Here is a 15,000-nt window from a genome sequence, read left to right as displayed (position 1 = left end):
TGTCAACTAACTGATACCATGACAACCTGTGTTTAGTTATGGGATGTAAAATCTGTTGTACCTGTTGGTCCACTTTAGGCTCTCGTCTCATTGGTGCTACTATGGCAACCCTACAGGGGGCGGGGCCTGACGATTGACGTCTTTTTGGCGGCAGGGCTGGAGGACTGAGAGACAGACAAGTAGGAGACAGAGAAGTAGACAGACAGACAGTTAGTTTATCATAGTATTATCACAGTACTTTTACTGAAGAAGTACACAGTGCTGCTTCCTGTCAGAAACATGACATGAAGCCTCCATCTTTGTTTCTTCTTCATGCTTTTTAACAGCAGCCTGTATAAAGTTCATAAAAGATCAAAGTGTAAGAGAAACTCAAACTATCTTCGCATTGACCAAGTAATCTGAGATAATCTAAATAATCAGGAATAAACTGAGAAAATCAGGAATAAACCCACTGAGTGTGAGATATGATCTGACTTCTTTCTTCAGTTCACACTGAGACAGGAAGTGCTGAGACAAGAGAGGGAGGACGTCATGTGATGTCTTTCTACTTCCTGTTTCAGCCATGGTTCTATTTCTATGTAGAACGTGTTTACTAACATGTTCTGTAGTTCAGGAGACGTTAGAAATAAACTGTTCTCTACATGAATGAACAACATGTTTACTAACTTGTTCTTCATGAATAAACAACACGTTTACTAACTTGTTCTTCATGAATGAACAACATGTTTACTAACTTGTTCTTCATGAATAAACAACACGTTTACTAACTTGTTCTTCATGAATGAACAACATGTTTACTAACTTGTTCTTCATGAATAAACAACATGTTTACTAACTTGTTCTTCATGAATAAACAACATGTTTACTAACTTGTTCTTCATGAATAAACAACATGTTTACTAACTTGTTCTTCATGAATAAACAACATGTTTACTAACTTGTTCTTCATGAATAAACAACATGTTTACTAACTTGTTCTTCATGAATAAACATGTTTACTAACTTGTTCTTCATGAATAAACAACATGTTTACTAACTTGTTCTTCATGAATAAACAACATGTTTACTAACTTGTTCTTCATGAATAAACATGTTTACTAACTTGTTCTTCATGAATAAACAACATGTTTACTAACTTGTTCTTCATGAATAAACAACATGTTTACTAACTTGTTCTTCATGAATAAACAACATGTTTACTAACTTGTTCTTCATGAATAAACAACATGTTTACTAACTTGTTCTTCATGAATAAACAACATGTTTACTAACTTGTTCTACATGAATAAACAACATGTTTACTAACTTGTTCTTCATGAATAAACAACATGTTTACTAACTTGTTCTTCATGAATAAACAACATGTTTACTAACTTGTTCTACATGAATAAACAACATGTTTACTAACTTGTTCTTCATGAATAAACAACATGTTTACTAACTTGTTCTTCATGAATAAACAACATGTTTACTAACTTGTTCTTCATGAATAAACAACATGTTTACTAACTTGTTCTTCATGAATAAACAACATGTTTACTAACTTGTTCTTCATGAATAAACAACATGTTTACTAACTTGTTCTTCATGAATAAACAACATGTTTACTAACTTGTTCTTCATGAATAAACAACATGTTTACTAACTTGTTCTTCATGAATGAACAACATGTTTACTAACTTGTTCTTCATGAATAAACAACATGTTTACTAACTTGTTCTACATGAATAAACAACATGTTTACTAACTTGTTCTTCATGAATGAACAACATGTTTACTAACTTGTTCTTCATGAATAAACAACATGTTTACTAACTTGTTCTTCATGAATAAACAACATGTTTACTAACTTGTTCTTCATGAATAAACATGTTTACTAACTTGTTCTTCATGAATAAACAACATGTTTACTAACTTGTTCTTCATGAATAAACAACATGTTTACTAACTTGTTCTTCATGAATAAACATGTTTACTAACTTGTTCTTCATGAATAAACAACATGTTTACTAACTTGTTCTACATGAATGAACAACATGTTTACCAACTTGTTCTTCATGAATAAACAACATGTTTACTAACTTGTTCTTCATGAATAAACAACATGTTTACTAACTTGTTCTTCATGAATAAACATGTTTACTAACTTGTTCTTCATGAATAAACAACATGTTTACTAACTTGTTCCTCATGAATAAACAACATGTTTACTAACTTGTTCTTCATGAATAAACAACATGTTTACTAACTTGTTCTTCATGAATAAACAACATGTTTACTAACTTGTTCTTCATGAATAAACAACATGTTTACTAACTTGTTCTTCATGAATAAACAACATGTTTACTAACTTGTTCTTCATGAATAAACAACATGTTTACTAACTTGTTCTTCATGAATAAACAACATGTTTACTAACTTGTTCCTCATGAATAAACAACATGTTTACTAACTTGTTCCTCATGAATAAACAACATGTTTACTAACTTGTTCTTCATGAATAAACAACATGTTTACTAACTTGTTCCTCATGAATAAACAACATGTTTACTAACTTGTTCCTCATGAATAAACAACATGTTTACTAACTTGTTCTTCAGGGGATCTTTGAGAGGCATCGGGGGCTTGGGAGGAGCCAGAGCCGTCTGCTCTTCGTCCTCCTCTTCCTCTGGTGTCCAGCAGGTGGACGTTCTCTCTGATGTCTGCTGGTCGTCAAACCCACACGTCTGTCCCACGGTGACCGGGGGCTGGACGGGGGGGGCGGAGTCACCTTGTCGCTCCGCAGTCAATCGGACCAGTTCCTGACAAACAGGTGATTACATCACAACAACAACAACAACAACAACAACAACAACAACACATGCTAGAATGTGTGAGACTAGTAGGACTAATAAGACCAGTCGGATGTGTAGGACTAGTAGGACGTGTAAGACTAGTAGGACGTGTAAGACTAGTAGTAGTAGTAGTAGTAGTAGTAGTAGTAGTAGAACGTGTAGGACTAGTAGTAGTAGTAGTAGTAGTAGTAGTAGTAGTAGTAGGACGTGTAGGACTAGTAGTAGTAGTAGTAGTAGTAGTAGTAGTAGTAGGACGTGTAGGACTAGTAAGACTAGTAGGACGTGTAGGACTAGTAAGACTAGTCGTAGTAGTAGTAGTAGTAGTAGTAGTAGGATGCGTAGGACTAGTAGAACTAGTAGGATATGTAGGACTAGTAAGACTAGTAGTAGTAGGACGTGTAGGACTAGTAGTAGTAGTAGTACGTGTAGGACTAGTAGGACGTGTAAGACTAGTAAGTCTAGTAGGACGTGTAGGACTAGTAAGACTAGTAGTAGTAGTAGTAGTAGGACGTGTAGGACTAGTAGTAGTAGTAGTAGTAGTAGTAGTAGTAGTAGTAGGATGTGTAGGACTAGTAGTAGTAGTAGTAGTAGGACGTGTAGGACTAGTAAGACTAGTAGGACGTGTAGGACTAGTAAGACTAGTCGTAGTAGTAGTAGTAGTAGTAGTAGTAGGACGCGTAGGACTAGTAGAACTAGTAGGATGTGTAGGACTAGTAAGACTAGTAGTAGTAGTAGTAGTAGTAAGACTAGTAGTACTAGTAGTAGTAGGACGTGTAGGACTAGTAAGACTAGTAGTAGGATGTGTAGGACTAGTAAGACTAGTAGTAGTAGTAGTAGGACGTGTAGGACTAGTAGTAGTAGTAGGACGTGTAGGACTAGTAAGACTAGTAGTACTAGTAGTAGTAGTAGTAAGACTAGTAGTACTAGTAGTAGTAGAACGTGTAGGACTAGTAAGACTAGTAGTAGGACGTGTAGGACTAGTGAGACTAGTAGGACGTGTAGGACTAGTAGTACTAGTACTAGTAGTAGTAGTAGTAGTAGTAGTAGTAGTAGGACTAGTAAGATTAGTAGTAGTAGTAGGACGTGTAGGACTAGTAAGACTAGTAGTACTAGTAGTAGTACTAGTAAGACTAGTAGTAGTAGTAGTAGGACGTGTAGGACTAGTAAGACTAGTAGGACGTGTAGGACTAGTAAGACTAGTCGTAGTAGTAGTAGTAGGACGCGTAGGACTAGTAGGACGTGTAGGACTAGTAAGACTAGTCGTAGTAGTAGTAGTAGGACGCGTAGGACTAGTAGGATGTGTAGGACTAGTAAGACTAGTAGTACTAGTAGTAGTAGTAGTAGTAGTAGGACTAGCAAGACTAGTAGTACTAGTAGCAGTAGTAGGACATGTAGGACTAGTAAGACTAGTAGTACTAGTAGTAGTACTAGTGGTAGGACCAGTAGGACAGTGAACCTGGCGATAAGGACAGTTCGTCTCCATGGCGACCGTCTCACCTTGACACCGTCCAGCACGGCCCTGATCACCACGGTAACGGTTGCTGTGGAGTCCTTGTTGCTGTGGGCGACGCCTTGCAGCATCACCTGATCGGCCCAGTTAGTCAGTCGAGCCACAGACAGGTAGAGACGGGTGAGACAGGTAGAGACGGTCTCACTGCAGACGGGTGAGACAGGTAGAGACAGGAAGAGACGGGTGAGACAGGAAGACGGTCTCACTGTAGAGGGACAGACAGGTGAACCTACCTGTGGTGCAGGTGAGTTTGGATCAGAGTCTGCACCGCCTCCAGGACCCCGCTGGACGCACCGCCCAGCAGACCGCCCACCACCGCCGGGTCCAGGACCGGTTTGTCCACTCCCAGTCGGTCCGCTCCCAGTCGGTCCACTCCCAGTCGGTCCACCAGAGCTTTGAAGTACTGCAGAGAGCTGACGACGGCCCGCTGTTGGTCCACCAATACACACACCTGCTGACAAACACACACAATTAATACAGGATGTGTTGCAGTGTGTGTGTACCGTGTGTTGCAGTGTATGTACTTTATGTTGCAGTGTGTGTTTACCGTGTGTTGCAGTGTGTGTGTGTGTACCTTATGTTGCAGTGTGTGTACCGTGTGTTGCAGTGTGTACCTTGTGTTGCAGGGTGTGTGTGTGTACCTTATGTTGCAGTGTGTGTACCGTGTGTTGCAGTGTGTACCTTGTGTTGCAGGGTGTGTGTACCGTGTGTTGCAGTGTGTACATTGTGTTGCAGTGTGTGTACCGTGTTGCAGTGTGTGTGTACCTTGTGTTGCAGTGTGTGTGTACCATGTGTGTTCCGTGTGTTGCAGTGTGTGTACCTTGTGTTGCAGGGTGTGTGTACCTTGTGCTGCAGTGTGTGTACCGTGTGTTGCAGTGTGTGTGTGCCGTGTGTGTGTGCCGTGTGTTGCAGTGTGTGTACCTTGTGTTGCAGTGTGTGTACCTTGTGTTACAGTGTGTGTACCTTGTGTTACAGTGTGTGTGTACCATGTGTTGCAGTGTGTGTGTACCGTGTGTTGCAGTGTGTGTGTACCGTGTGTTGCAGTGTGTGTGTACCGTGTGTTGCAGTGTGTGTGTACCGTGTGTTGCAGTGTGTGTACCATGTGTTACAGTGTGTGTGTACCGTGTGTTACAGTGTGTGTGTACCATGTGTTGCAGTGTGTGTGTACCGTGTGTTGCAGTGTGTGTGTACCGTGTGTTGCAGTGTGTGTGTACCGTGTGTTGCAGCGTGTGTACCATGTGTTACAGTGTGTGTGTACCGTGTGTTACAGTGTGTGTGTACCGTGTGTTGCAGTGTGTGTGTGTACCTTGTGTTACAGTGTGTGTGTACCGTGTGTTACAGTGTGTGTGTACCGTGTGTTGCAGTGTGTGTACCGTGTGTTGCAGTGTGTGTACCGTGTGTTGCAGTGTGTGTGTTGCAGTGTGTGTACCGTGTGTTGCAGTGTGTGTGTTGCAGTGTGTACCGTGTGTTGCCGTGTGTGTACCTTGTGTTACAGTGTGTGTGTACCGTGTGTTGCAGTGTGTGTGTGTACCTTGTGTTACAGTGTGTGTGTACCGTGTGTTACAGTGTGTGTGTACCATGTGTTGCAGTGTGTACCGTGTGTTGCAGTGTGTGTACCGTGTGTGTGTTGCAGTGTGTGTACCGTGTGTTGCAGTGTGTGTGTACCTTGTGTTACAGTGTGTGTGTACCGTGTGTTACAGTGTGTGTGTACCGTGTGTTGCAGTGTGTGTACCGTGTGTTGCAGTGTGTGTACCGTGTGTTGCAGTGTGTGTGTACCTTGTGTTACAGTGTGTGTGTACCGTGTGTTACAGTGTGTGTGTACCGTGTGTTGCAGTGTGTGTTGCCCGTTCAGGTCACATGGTTTGGGGCTCGGTGACGGGGTTTGTTTGATTCGCTCAGAGCGTCTGCTCCTCGGTGGGTGGAGCTTATCCTTCAGCCTCATGGTGAGAGACACAAGCTGGGAGGCTGAGAGGAAGAGGATCATCATCATCAGCATTAATAACTACAACAGTAGGAACGTGTGGCCAACAGTTAGCATCATAGACAGAGGGAAGAGGAGCTTACCTGTCTTACTCTCCGCCCTGGAGGACATGTCTGCAGACAGACGGGCAGACAGACAGACGGCTGCTAACGGCAGACCAGTTTAACCCTGACTCTCTCTCTCTCTCTACCCTTCTCCTCTTCCTTCCTCCTTCTCTTCTTCCTCTTTCTGTCAGTCAGCCCATCCTCCTGTCAGTCTTCACTGTGAGGAAGAGGAGCAGCTCCCCCTGCTGGCAGGACGCCCACAGCACCACTCAGCAGGAAGGAGACGCCTTGATCAATAAGTTATTGATATTATTATGTTATGACGAGTTTCCTCATTTATTGAAAAATAAAGAAGCCTCTTTGTCTTCATCCAAACAAACTATTTATTTATATAATTCATGTCAACACGTCTCTGTCTGATCACATGACATCAAGATACACAACACAACTCCACACAGTCTGGGCTGCTGCTTACAATACGGTTATTATCTTTAGAGAAGCATTCATATTAATATCAAACATTCAAGTTTCTACAATCAGTGAGGAGCTGCGTTCAGCAGCATGAAGCACCACAAACACCTTCAGCTAATGCTATGCTAAGGCTCAGCTAACACTATGCTCAGCTATTGCTACGCCCATCTATCACTGTGCTAACGCTCAGCTATCACTTTGCTAATACTCAGCTATCACTCTGCTAACGCCCAGCTATCACTCTGCTAACGCCCAGCTATCACTCTGCTAACGCCCAGCTATCACTCTGCTAACGCCCAGCTATCACTCTGCTAACGCCCCGCTATCACTCTGCTAACGCCCAGCTATTACTCTGCTAACGCCCAGCTATCACTCTGCTAACACCCAGCTAACACTTAGCTAACGGCCATCTATCGCTCCGCTTCCTCAGTGAAACATGTGCTCTGTTGAACGCAGCTCAGAACTGAACTCAACAGAATCATTAACACAACGACAAACACAAGTAGAATACGTAGATTACATCTTAGAGTCAGAATGGATCCAGAAACACAGTCAACATTTAATTCTCCTCAATTCCTTCTTTAACATTTAATAAACACATCAGAGAATATAACAAACTGTTGCATACATTAATATTGCTTCACGTTGTTGCTTTATTTGAACAATTTATCTTGTCATTTCCTTTGTGAGTTTCCTGGAAAGAATTCTGTGATTTGAGACGTTAGTTATAGAAGAAGAGAGGATTCAGCTTTATGATCTCAACTATTGATTCAATCTCATCTTTTCAGAAAACTCAGAAAATGAATCTTGAGAGCTGCTAACTGTGTCGATTGGTTTCAAAACCACTGAGAACCAGTATGAACCCACTGGTACCAGTTTAGAACCACTTTGGACTCATAACAAGTTAAAATCAGTTAGAACAAGTTAGGACCAGTTGGGATGAATTAGTACCAGTCAGAACCAGTTGGGACCAGTCAGAAGTCTTAGTTCAGTGAAGAGATCATTCAATCAGAAGGTGTGCAATGCATGCTGGAACATGTAGGCAGAGCCGGCAGCTGTCTGGGTCAGTGAGCATCATGGACTACATTTACCATCAGGTCACATCAATAATGCCATGTTAACATATTCTTAAATAAATAGATAATACAGATTACACGATAACATCACACATTGTAGAAATAATATGTAAACTTTACACCGTAAAGAAAAGTCCCCACAATGCAACACTTCAGCTTCATACAAGAGAAACAAAAGTTGAACTACAAATACACCAGCAGTTGATGTAAGCTAACGGCTAGTTAGTGACTAGCTAATGGTTAGCCAGTGACCAGCTAACGGCTAGCTAGTGACCAACTAAAGACTAGCTATATAGTCAGGATGTGCTCATAATCAATATCTTTATAATTATTATAGTAAAGTTCACAGTAACACAGCGCCAGTAGAGACCGGTATAGACCAGTAGAGACCAGTAAAACAGTTCCGTAGAGACACAAACACACACGAGCTGTCAATCGCTCAGCTAATATCACTTCTTCATCATTAGCGATGATTAGTTATGATGCTGGGAGTAGGGGGGGCAGAGTCACATGGTGAGGACAGCGATGTGATTGGACGATGCTGACGTACCATTGGTGAACTCCTCACTGGTCACTGATAGAGATTCTGAAAAAATAACCATATATGGTCAATATGAGGGGGGCGGGGCTACCTGAGAGTCATTTTTAATCTGTTTCTTTCAGAAATAGGAGCTTATTATTTGCTGTAATTGCATTATTATTGTTTTCATCTATCCACAAAGTCTGGCCACAGTATCAAGTAGACAGACACATAAGGTCACACAGACAAAGAGAGAGACAGACAGGCAAAGAGAAGCAGACAGGCAGAGAGAAAGACAGGCAGAGAGACACAGACAGACAGACAGACAGACAGACAGACAGACAGACAGACAGACAGACAGACAGAGAGAGAGAGAGAGAGAGAGAGAGAGAGAGAGGCAGACAGGCAAAGAGTGACAGACAGAGAGAAAGAGAGAGACAGACAGGCAGAGAGAAGCAGACAGGCAGAGAGAAGCAGGCAGGCAGGTAGGCTAGGCTAACCGTTGCCCCCTACTTGCAGTGTTTGTGCTAAGCTAGGACTGATGGAGTGATAAAGGAGAGATGGAGAGATGCAGAAGGTTTGTGGGTCACTGCTTTTGTTCTTCAGTACCAACGAAGAAGAAGAAACTGGTTCCATCAAACTCTTCTGTGTATAATAATAATAATGATAATAATAATAATAATAACAATAATATGTTTTATATCATAACTGCACATGTGAACAGAAGGTTGAAGCTGAACGATCTGAAGTCTTTGAACACATCGCGGTTTACCTGGGGACTCCAGGGGGGGGCGCTCTGTTGGGTCTGGAGGGCGCGCAGGGGTCCGGGGACGCAGCCGGGCGACACGGAGGGCCGGGGGCCCGACCCCCGGGGCGAAGAGGGCCGGGGGGGGCACGCCGCTGGGGGGTCGGACTGGACATGGGAGACCTGCAGAGACCAGTAGAGACCAGTAGAGACCAGCAAAGACCAGTAGAGACCAGTAGAGAGCACTGGGTCAGGTCACCAGTAGAAACCAGCGGGTCACCATAGAAACCAGTGGGTCACCAGTAGAAACCAGCGGGTCACCAGTAGAAACCAGTGGGTTACCAGTAGAAACCAGCGGGTCACCAGTAGAAACCAGTGGGTTACCAGTAGAAACCAGCGGGTCACCATAGAAACCAGTGGGTCACCAGTAGAAACCAGCGGGTCACCAGTAGAAACCAGCGGGTCACCAGTAGAAACCAGCGGGTCACCAGTAGAAACCAGCGGGTTACCAGTAGAAACCAGTGGGTTACCAGTAGAAACCAGCGGGTCACCAGTAGAAACCAGCGGGTTACCAGTAGAAACCAGCGGGTCACCATAGAAACCAGTGGGTCACCAGTAGAAACCAGCGGGTCACCATAGAAACCAGTGGGTCACCAGTAGAAACCAGCGGGTCACCATAGAAACCAGTGGGTCACCAGTAGAAACCAGCGGGTCACCAGTTGAAACGAGTGGGTTACCAGTAGAAACCAGCGGGTCACCAGTAGAAACCAGTGGGTTACCAGTAGAAACCAGTGGGTCACCAGTAGAAACCAGTGGGTTACCAGTAGAAACCAGTGGGTTACCAGTAGAAACCAGTGGGTCACCAGTAGAAACCAGCGGGTCACCAGTAGAAACCAGTGGGTTACCAGTAGAAACCAGCGGGTCACCAGTAGAAACCAGTGGGTTACCAGTAGAAACCAGCGGGTCACCAGTAGAAACCAGTGGGTCACCAGTAGAAACCAGTGGGTTACCAGTAGAAACCAGCGGGTCACCAGTAGAAACCAGTGGGTTACCAGTAGAAACCAGTGGGTCACCAGTAGAAACCAGTGGGTTACCAGTAGAAACCAGCGGGTCACCAGTAGAAACCAGCGGGTTACCAGTAGAAACCAGTGGGTTACCAGTAGAAACCAGCGGGTCACCAGTAGAAACCAGTGGGTTACCAGTAGAAACCAGCGGGTCACCAGTAGAAACCAGCGGGTTACCAGTAAATTGGCTCATGTAAACTACGAGTTCTTTGCTTTTCTAAAGTTCTTTTCATTTTTCATTCCTTTTTATTAAATATAACTTTGAAAGTTTGGAGTGAAATGTTTTCTATCACACTGCTTTAATTCGCTTTAGCACATTCCAGTTTTTATAAGACAAATCCTAATATGGTCATAGGAGAAGTACCCTGCTGCTCATCAGCTGTTATGTAGTAGTTTTAATAACTGTAACTAGGAAGACGGTACTGACCCTGTGAGGTCGGACTGTGTTGAACCACAGACACCTTTCCTCTGATGGAAGGGCTGACACCTGTTCAGGTCACATGACCATGAACCATCACCAGGCGCCAGTTACTCCTCCTAATGTCTCCAGTTACTCCTCCTAATGTCTCCAGTTACTCCTCCTAATGTCTCCAGTTACTCCTCCTAATGTCTCCAGTTACTCCTCCTAATGTCTCCAGTTACTCCTCCTAATGTCTCCAGTTACTCCTCCTAATGTCTCCAGTTACTCCTCCTAATGTCTCCAGTTACTCCTTCTAATGTCTCCAGTTACTCCTCCTAATGTCTCCAGTTACTCCTCCTAATGTCTCCAGTTACTCCTCCTAATGTCTCCAGTTACTCCTCCTAATGTCTCCAGTTACTCCTGCTAATGTCTCCAGTTACTCCTCCTAATGTCTCCAGTTACTCCTCCTAATGTCTCCAGTTACTCCTGCTAATGTCTCAAGGACACTTGAGATCATAAATCACTGTCTGCTAAAGATCCTCCCTCACACTAGAGATCCTCCCTCACACTAGAGATCCTCCCTCACACTAAAGATCCTTCCTAACACTAGAGATCCTCCCTCACACTAGAGATCCTCCCTCACACTAGAGATCCTCCCTCACACTAGAGATCCTCCCTCACACTAAAGATCCTTCCTAACACTAGAGATCCTCCCTCACACTAAAGATCCTCCCTCACACTAGAGATCCTCCCTCACACTAGAGATCCTCCCTCACACTAGAGATCCTCCCTCACACTAGAGATCCTCCCTCACACTAAAGATCCTTCCTAACACTAGAGATCCTCCCTCACACTAGAGATCCTTCCTAACACTAGAGATCCTCCCTCACACCAGAGATCCTCCCTCACACTAGAGATCCTCCCTCACACTAGAGATCCTTCCTAACACTGGAGATCCTCCCTCACACTAGAGATCCTTCCTCACACTAGAGATCCTTCCTCACACTAGAGATCCTCCCTCACACTAGAGATCCTTCCTAACACTAAAGATCCTCCCTCACACTAGAGATCTTCCCTCACACTAGAGATCCTCCCTCACACTAAAGATCCTCCCTCACACTAGAGATCCTCCCTCACACTAAAGATCCTTCCTCACACTAGAGATCCTTCCTCACACTAGAGATCCTCCCTCACACTAGAGATCCTTCCTAACACTAAAGATCCTCCCTCACACTAGAGATCTTCCCTCACACTAGAGATCCTCCCTCACACTAAAGATCCTCCCTCACACTAGAGATCCTCCCTCACACTAAAGATCCTCCCTCACACTAGAGATCCTCCCTCACATTAAAGATCCTCCCTCACACTAAAGATCCTCCCTCACACTAGAGATCCTCCCTCACACTAAAGATCCTCCCTCACACTAGAGATCCTCCCTCACATTAAAGATCTTCCCTCACACTAGAGATCCTCGCTCACACTAAAGATCCTCCCTCACACTAGAGATCCTTCCTAACACTAGAGATCCTCCCTCACTAGAGATCCTCCCTCACACTAGAGATCCTCCCTCACACTAGAGATCCTTCCTAACACTAGAGATCCTCCCTCACACTAGAGATCCTCCCTCACTAGAGATCCTTCCTAACACTAGAGATCCTCCCTCACACTAGAGATCCTCCCTCACTAGAGATCCTTCCTAACACTAAAGATCCTCCCTCACACTAGAGATCTTCCCTCACACTAGAGATCCTCCCTCACACTAAAGATCCTCCCTCACACTAGAGATCCTCCCTCACACTAAAGATCCTTCCTCACACTAGAGATCCTTCCTCACACTAGAGATCCTCCCTCACACTAGAGATCCTTCCTAACACTAAAGATCCTCCCTCACACTAGAGATCTTCCCTCACACTAGAGATCCTCCCTCACACTAAAGATCCTCCCTCACACTAGAGATCCTCCCTCACACTAAAGATCCTCCCTCACACTAGAGATCCTCCCTCACATTAAAGATCCTCCCTCACACTAAAGATCCTCCCTCACACTAGAGATCCTCCCTCACACTAAAGATCCTCCCTCACACTAGAGATCCTCCCTCACATTAAAGATCTTCCCTCACACTAGAGATCCTCGCTCACACTAAAGATCCTCCCTCACACTAGAGATCCTTCCTAACACTAGAGATCCTCCCTCACTAGAGATCCTCCCTCACACTAGAGATCCTCCCTCACACTAGAGATCCTTCCTAACACTAGAGATCCTCCCTCACACTAGAGATCCTCCCTCACACTAGAGATCCTCCCTCACTAGAGATCCTCCCTCACACTAGAGATCCTCCCTCACACTAGAGATCCTTCCTAACACTAGAGATCCTCCCTCACACTAGAGATCCTCCCTCACATTAAAGATCTTCCCTCACACTAGAGATCCTCCCTCACACTAGAGATCCTCCCTCACACTAGAGATCCTCCCTCACATTAAAGATCTTCCCTCACACTAGAGATCCTCCCTCACACTAGAGATCCTCCCTCACACTAGAGATCCTTCCTAACACTAGAGATCCTCCCTCACTAGAGATCCTCCCTCACACTAGAGATCCTCCCTCACACTAGAGATCCTCCCTCACACTAGAGATCCCCCCTCACAGTGCCTCATGGACCCAGCAGGAGGCCTCATGGCCTCATGGAGGACTGGTCTAGGTTGTAAGCTTCATGGTCGCTTCCTATTGGAGGAAACCGTTTGCTGGCTCGCTGGTGGAGGAGAAACCAGACCAGAGCGTTTCAGCACCGTCTCTGTGACCCGTGATGGAAACTGAGGAGAACTTCAGGGCTCTGAACCGGGCCGTCTGGATCCTCTGGACCGGGCCCTCTGAACCGGGCCGTCTGGACATGGCCGGCGTGAGCAGAAGGAGCTCCCCCTTAGCTTTGACCGGCTCAAGGCCGAGCCCGTTACAACCTGTTGCCAGGTGACCCGTTGCTAGGTTACCTGCGTCCTGACGGCGTCCCCGTCACCTGCAGCCATGAGTCGTCCACCGGCGGGGGCATCGTCGTGGTGACGGTGGAGGTGCTGATGTCACCGATGATGTGGAGGCCTTCACGCAGCGCCAGGAACATCTTCAGGGTCTCCTCCCGGTGCTGGGCCTGAGGGTGAGACAGGTTACCTGTCTGTCTCTCACCTGTCTGTCTCTCAGTCACCTGTCTGTGTCTCTCAGTCCACCTGTCTGTCTCTCATATGTCTGTCTCTCAGTCCACCTGTCTGTGTCTCACCTGTCTGTCTCACCTGTTCCTGGGACTCCTCCATCAGGGCGTTCTGGTCTCCACAAGAATAGAGCTGAGCCAGCAGGTCTGAGTGGATGAACTCCTTCGTCTGAGGACAAGAGGAGGTCAGGTGACAGGTGACATCACTTCCTGTGTGTGCTTGTGTGTGTGTGTGATTGTGTGTGATTGTGTGTGTCGTACGTTGTTGACCATCAGGTGCATAATGGTCTTGGGGATCAGGTCCCTGACGGTGCGCTGGATGATGGACAGGTACGAGTCCACCAGGTTCCTGACGATCTCCACCTGGCGCTCCAGCTGGGGGTCCAGACTGTGGATCTGCCCGTCTGCCCGCGAGTCCTCCAACTCCACCTGGTGGAGACAGAGGTTACTACACACACCTCCATCTGGTGGAGACATGGGTTACTACACACCTCCACCTGGTGCAGACATGGGTTACTACACACACCTCCACCTGGTGCAGACATGGGTTACTACACACCTCCAACTGGTGGAGACATGGGTTACTACACACACCTCCATCTTGTGGAGACAGAGGGTACTACACACACCTCCATCTGGTGGAGACAGGGGTTACTAAACACACCTCCACCTGGTGGAGACATGGGTTACTACACACCTCCACCTGGTGGAGACATGGGTTACTACACACACCTCCACCTGGTGAAGACATGGGTTACTACACACACCTCCACCTGGTGAAGACATGGGTTACTACACACCTCCACCTGGTGGAGACAGGGGTTACTACACACCTCCACCTGGTGGAGACAGGGGTTACTACACACCTCCACCTGGTGGAGACAGAGGTTACTACACACCTCCACCTGGTGGAGACAGGGGTTACTACACACCTCCACCTGGTGGAGACATGGGTTACTACACACCTCCACCTGGTGGAGACAGGTGTTACTACACACCTCCACCTGGTGGAGACAGGGGTTACTACACACCTCCACCTGGTGGAGACAGGGGTTACTACACACACCTCCATCTTGTGGAGACAGAGGTTACTACACACACCTCCACCTGGTGGAGACATGGGTTACTACACACCTCCACCTGGTGGAGACAGGGGTT

The 15,000-nt window shown here is 45.5% G+C and overlaps 2 protein-coding genes across 4 annotated transcripts in view; both read right to left on the bottom strand.

Annotated features, from left to right (window-relative positions):
- Nucleotides 1-6,463, bottom strand: part of LOC137803320 (rap guanine nucleotide exchange factor 1-like) — an 18,264-nt gene extending 11,801 nt beyond the window's left edge. Inside the window, 6 exon segments of the mRNA XM_068601662.1 lie at nucleotides 62-164; nucleotides 2,590-2,801; nucleotides 4,332-4,488; nucleotides 4,578-4,795; nucleotides 6,167-6,309; nucleotides 6,409-6,463. Coding sequence (XP_068457763.1) covers nucleotides 62-164; nucleotides 2,590-2,801; nucleotides 4,332-4,488; nucleotides 4,578-4,795; nucleotides 6,167-6,309; nucleotides 6,409-6,436 — 861 coding nt within the window. The 5' untranslated portion in view covers nucleotides 6,437-6,463.
- A 275-nt stretch (nucleotides 6,464-6,738) lies between these two features.
- LOC137803321 (dynamin-1-like) overlaps nucleotides 6,739-15,000 on the bottom strand; it is a 22,020-nt gene continuing 13,758 nt past the window's right edge. For 2 of the 3 annotated variants that reach the window (XM_068601664.1, XM_068601665.1), the window contains 5 exons: nucleotides 14,104-14,271; nucleotides 13,925-14,011; nucleotides 13,631-13,785; nucleotides 9,209-9,364; nucleotides 6,739-8,502 (listed from right to left, as the gene is read on the bottom strand). In XM_068601664.1, the coding sequence (XP_068457765.1) occupies nucleotides 8,481-8,502; nucleotides 9,209-9,364; nucleotides 13,631-13,785; nucleotides 13,925-14,011; nucleotides 14,104-14,271 (588 nt within the window). In that variant the 3' untranslated portion in view covers nucleotides 6,739-8,480. Of the gene's footprint in view, nucleotides 8,503-9,208; nucleotides 9,365-13,630; nucleotides 13,786-13,911; nucleotides 14,012-14,103; nucleotides 14,272-15,000 lie in introns of those variants that run through there. The other variant, XR_011080054.1, reaches the window with a different exon arrangement.

This window comes from Clinocottus analis, unplaced genomic scaffold (assembly GCF_023055335.1).
Source record: "Clinocottus analis isolate CAN_PGR_092001 unplaced genomic scaffold, fCliAna1.0.p SCAF_53, whole genome shotgun sequence".
Lineage (NCBI taxonomy): Eukaryota > Metazoa > Chordata > Actinopteri > Perciformes > Cottidae > Clinocottus > Clinocottus analis.
Note: the sequence above shows the minus strand (reverse complement) of the source record. Positions and strands in the feature narration are given on the sequence as shown.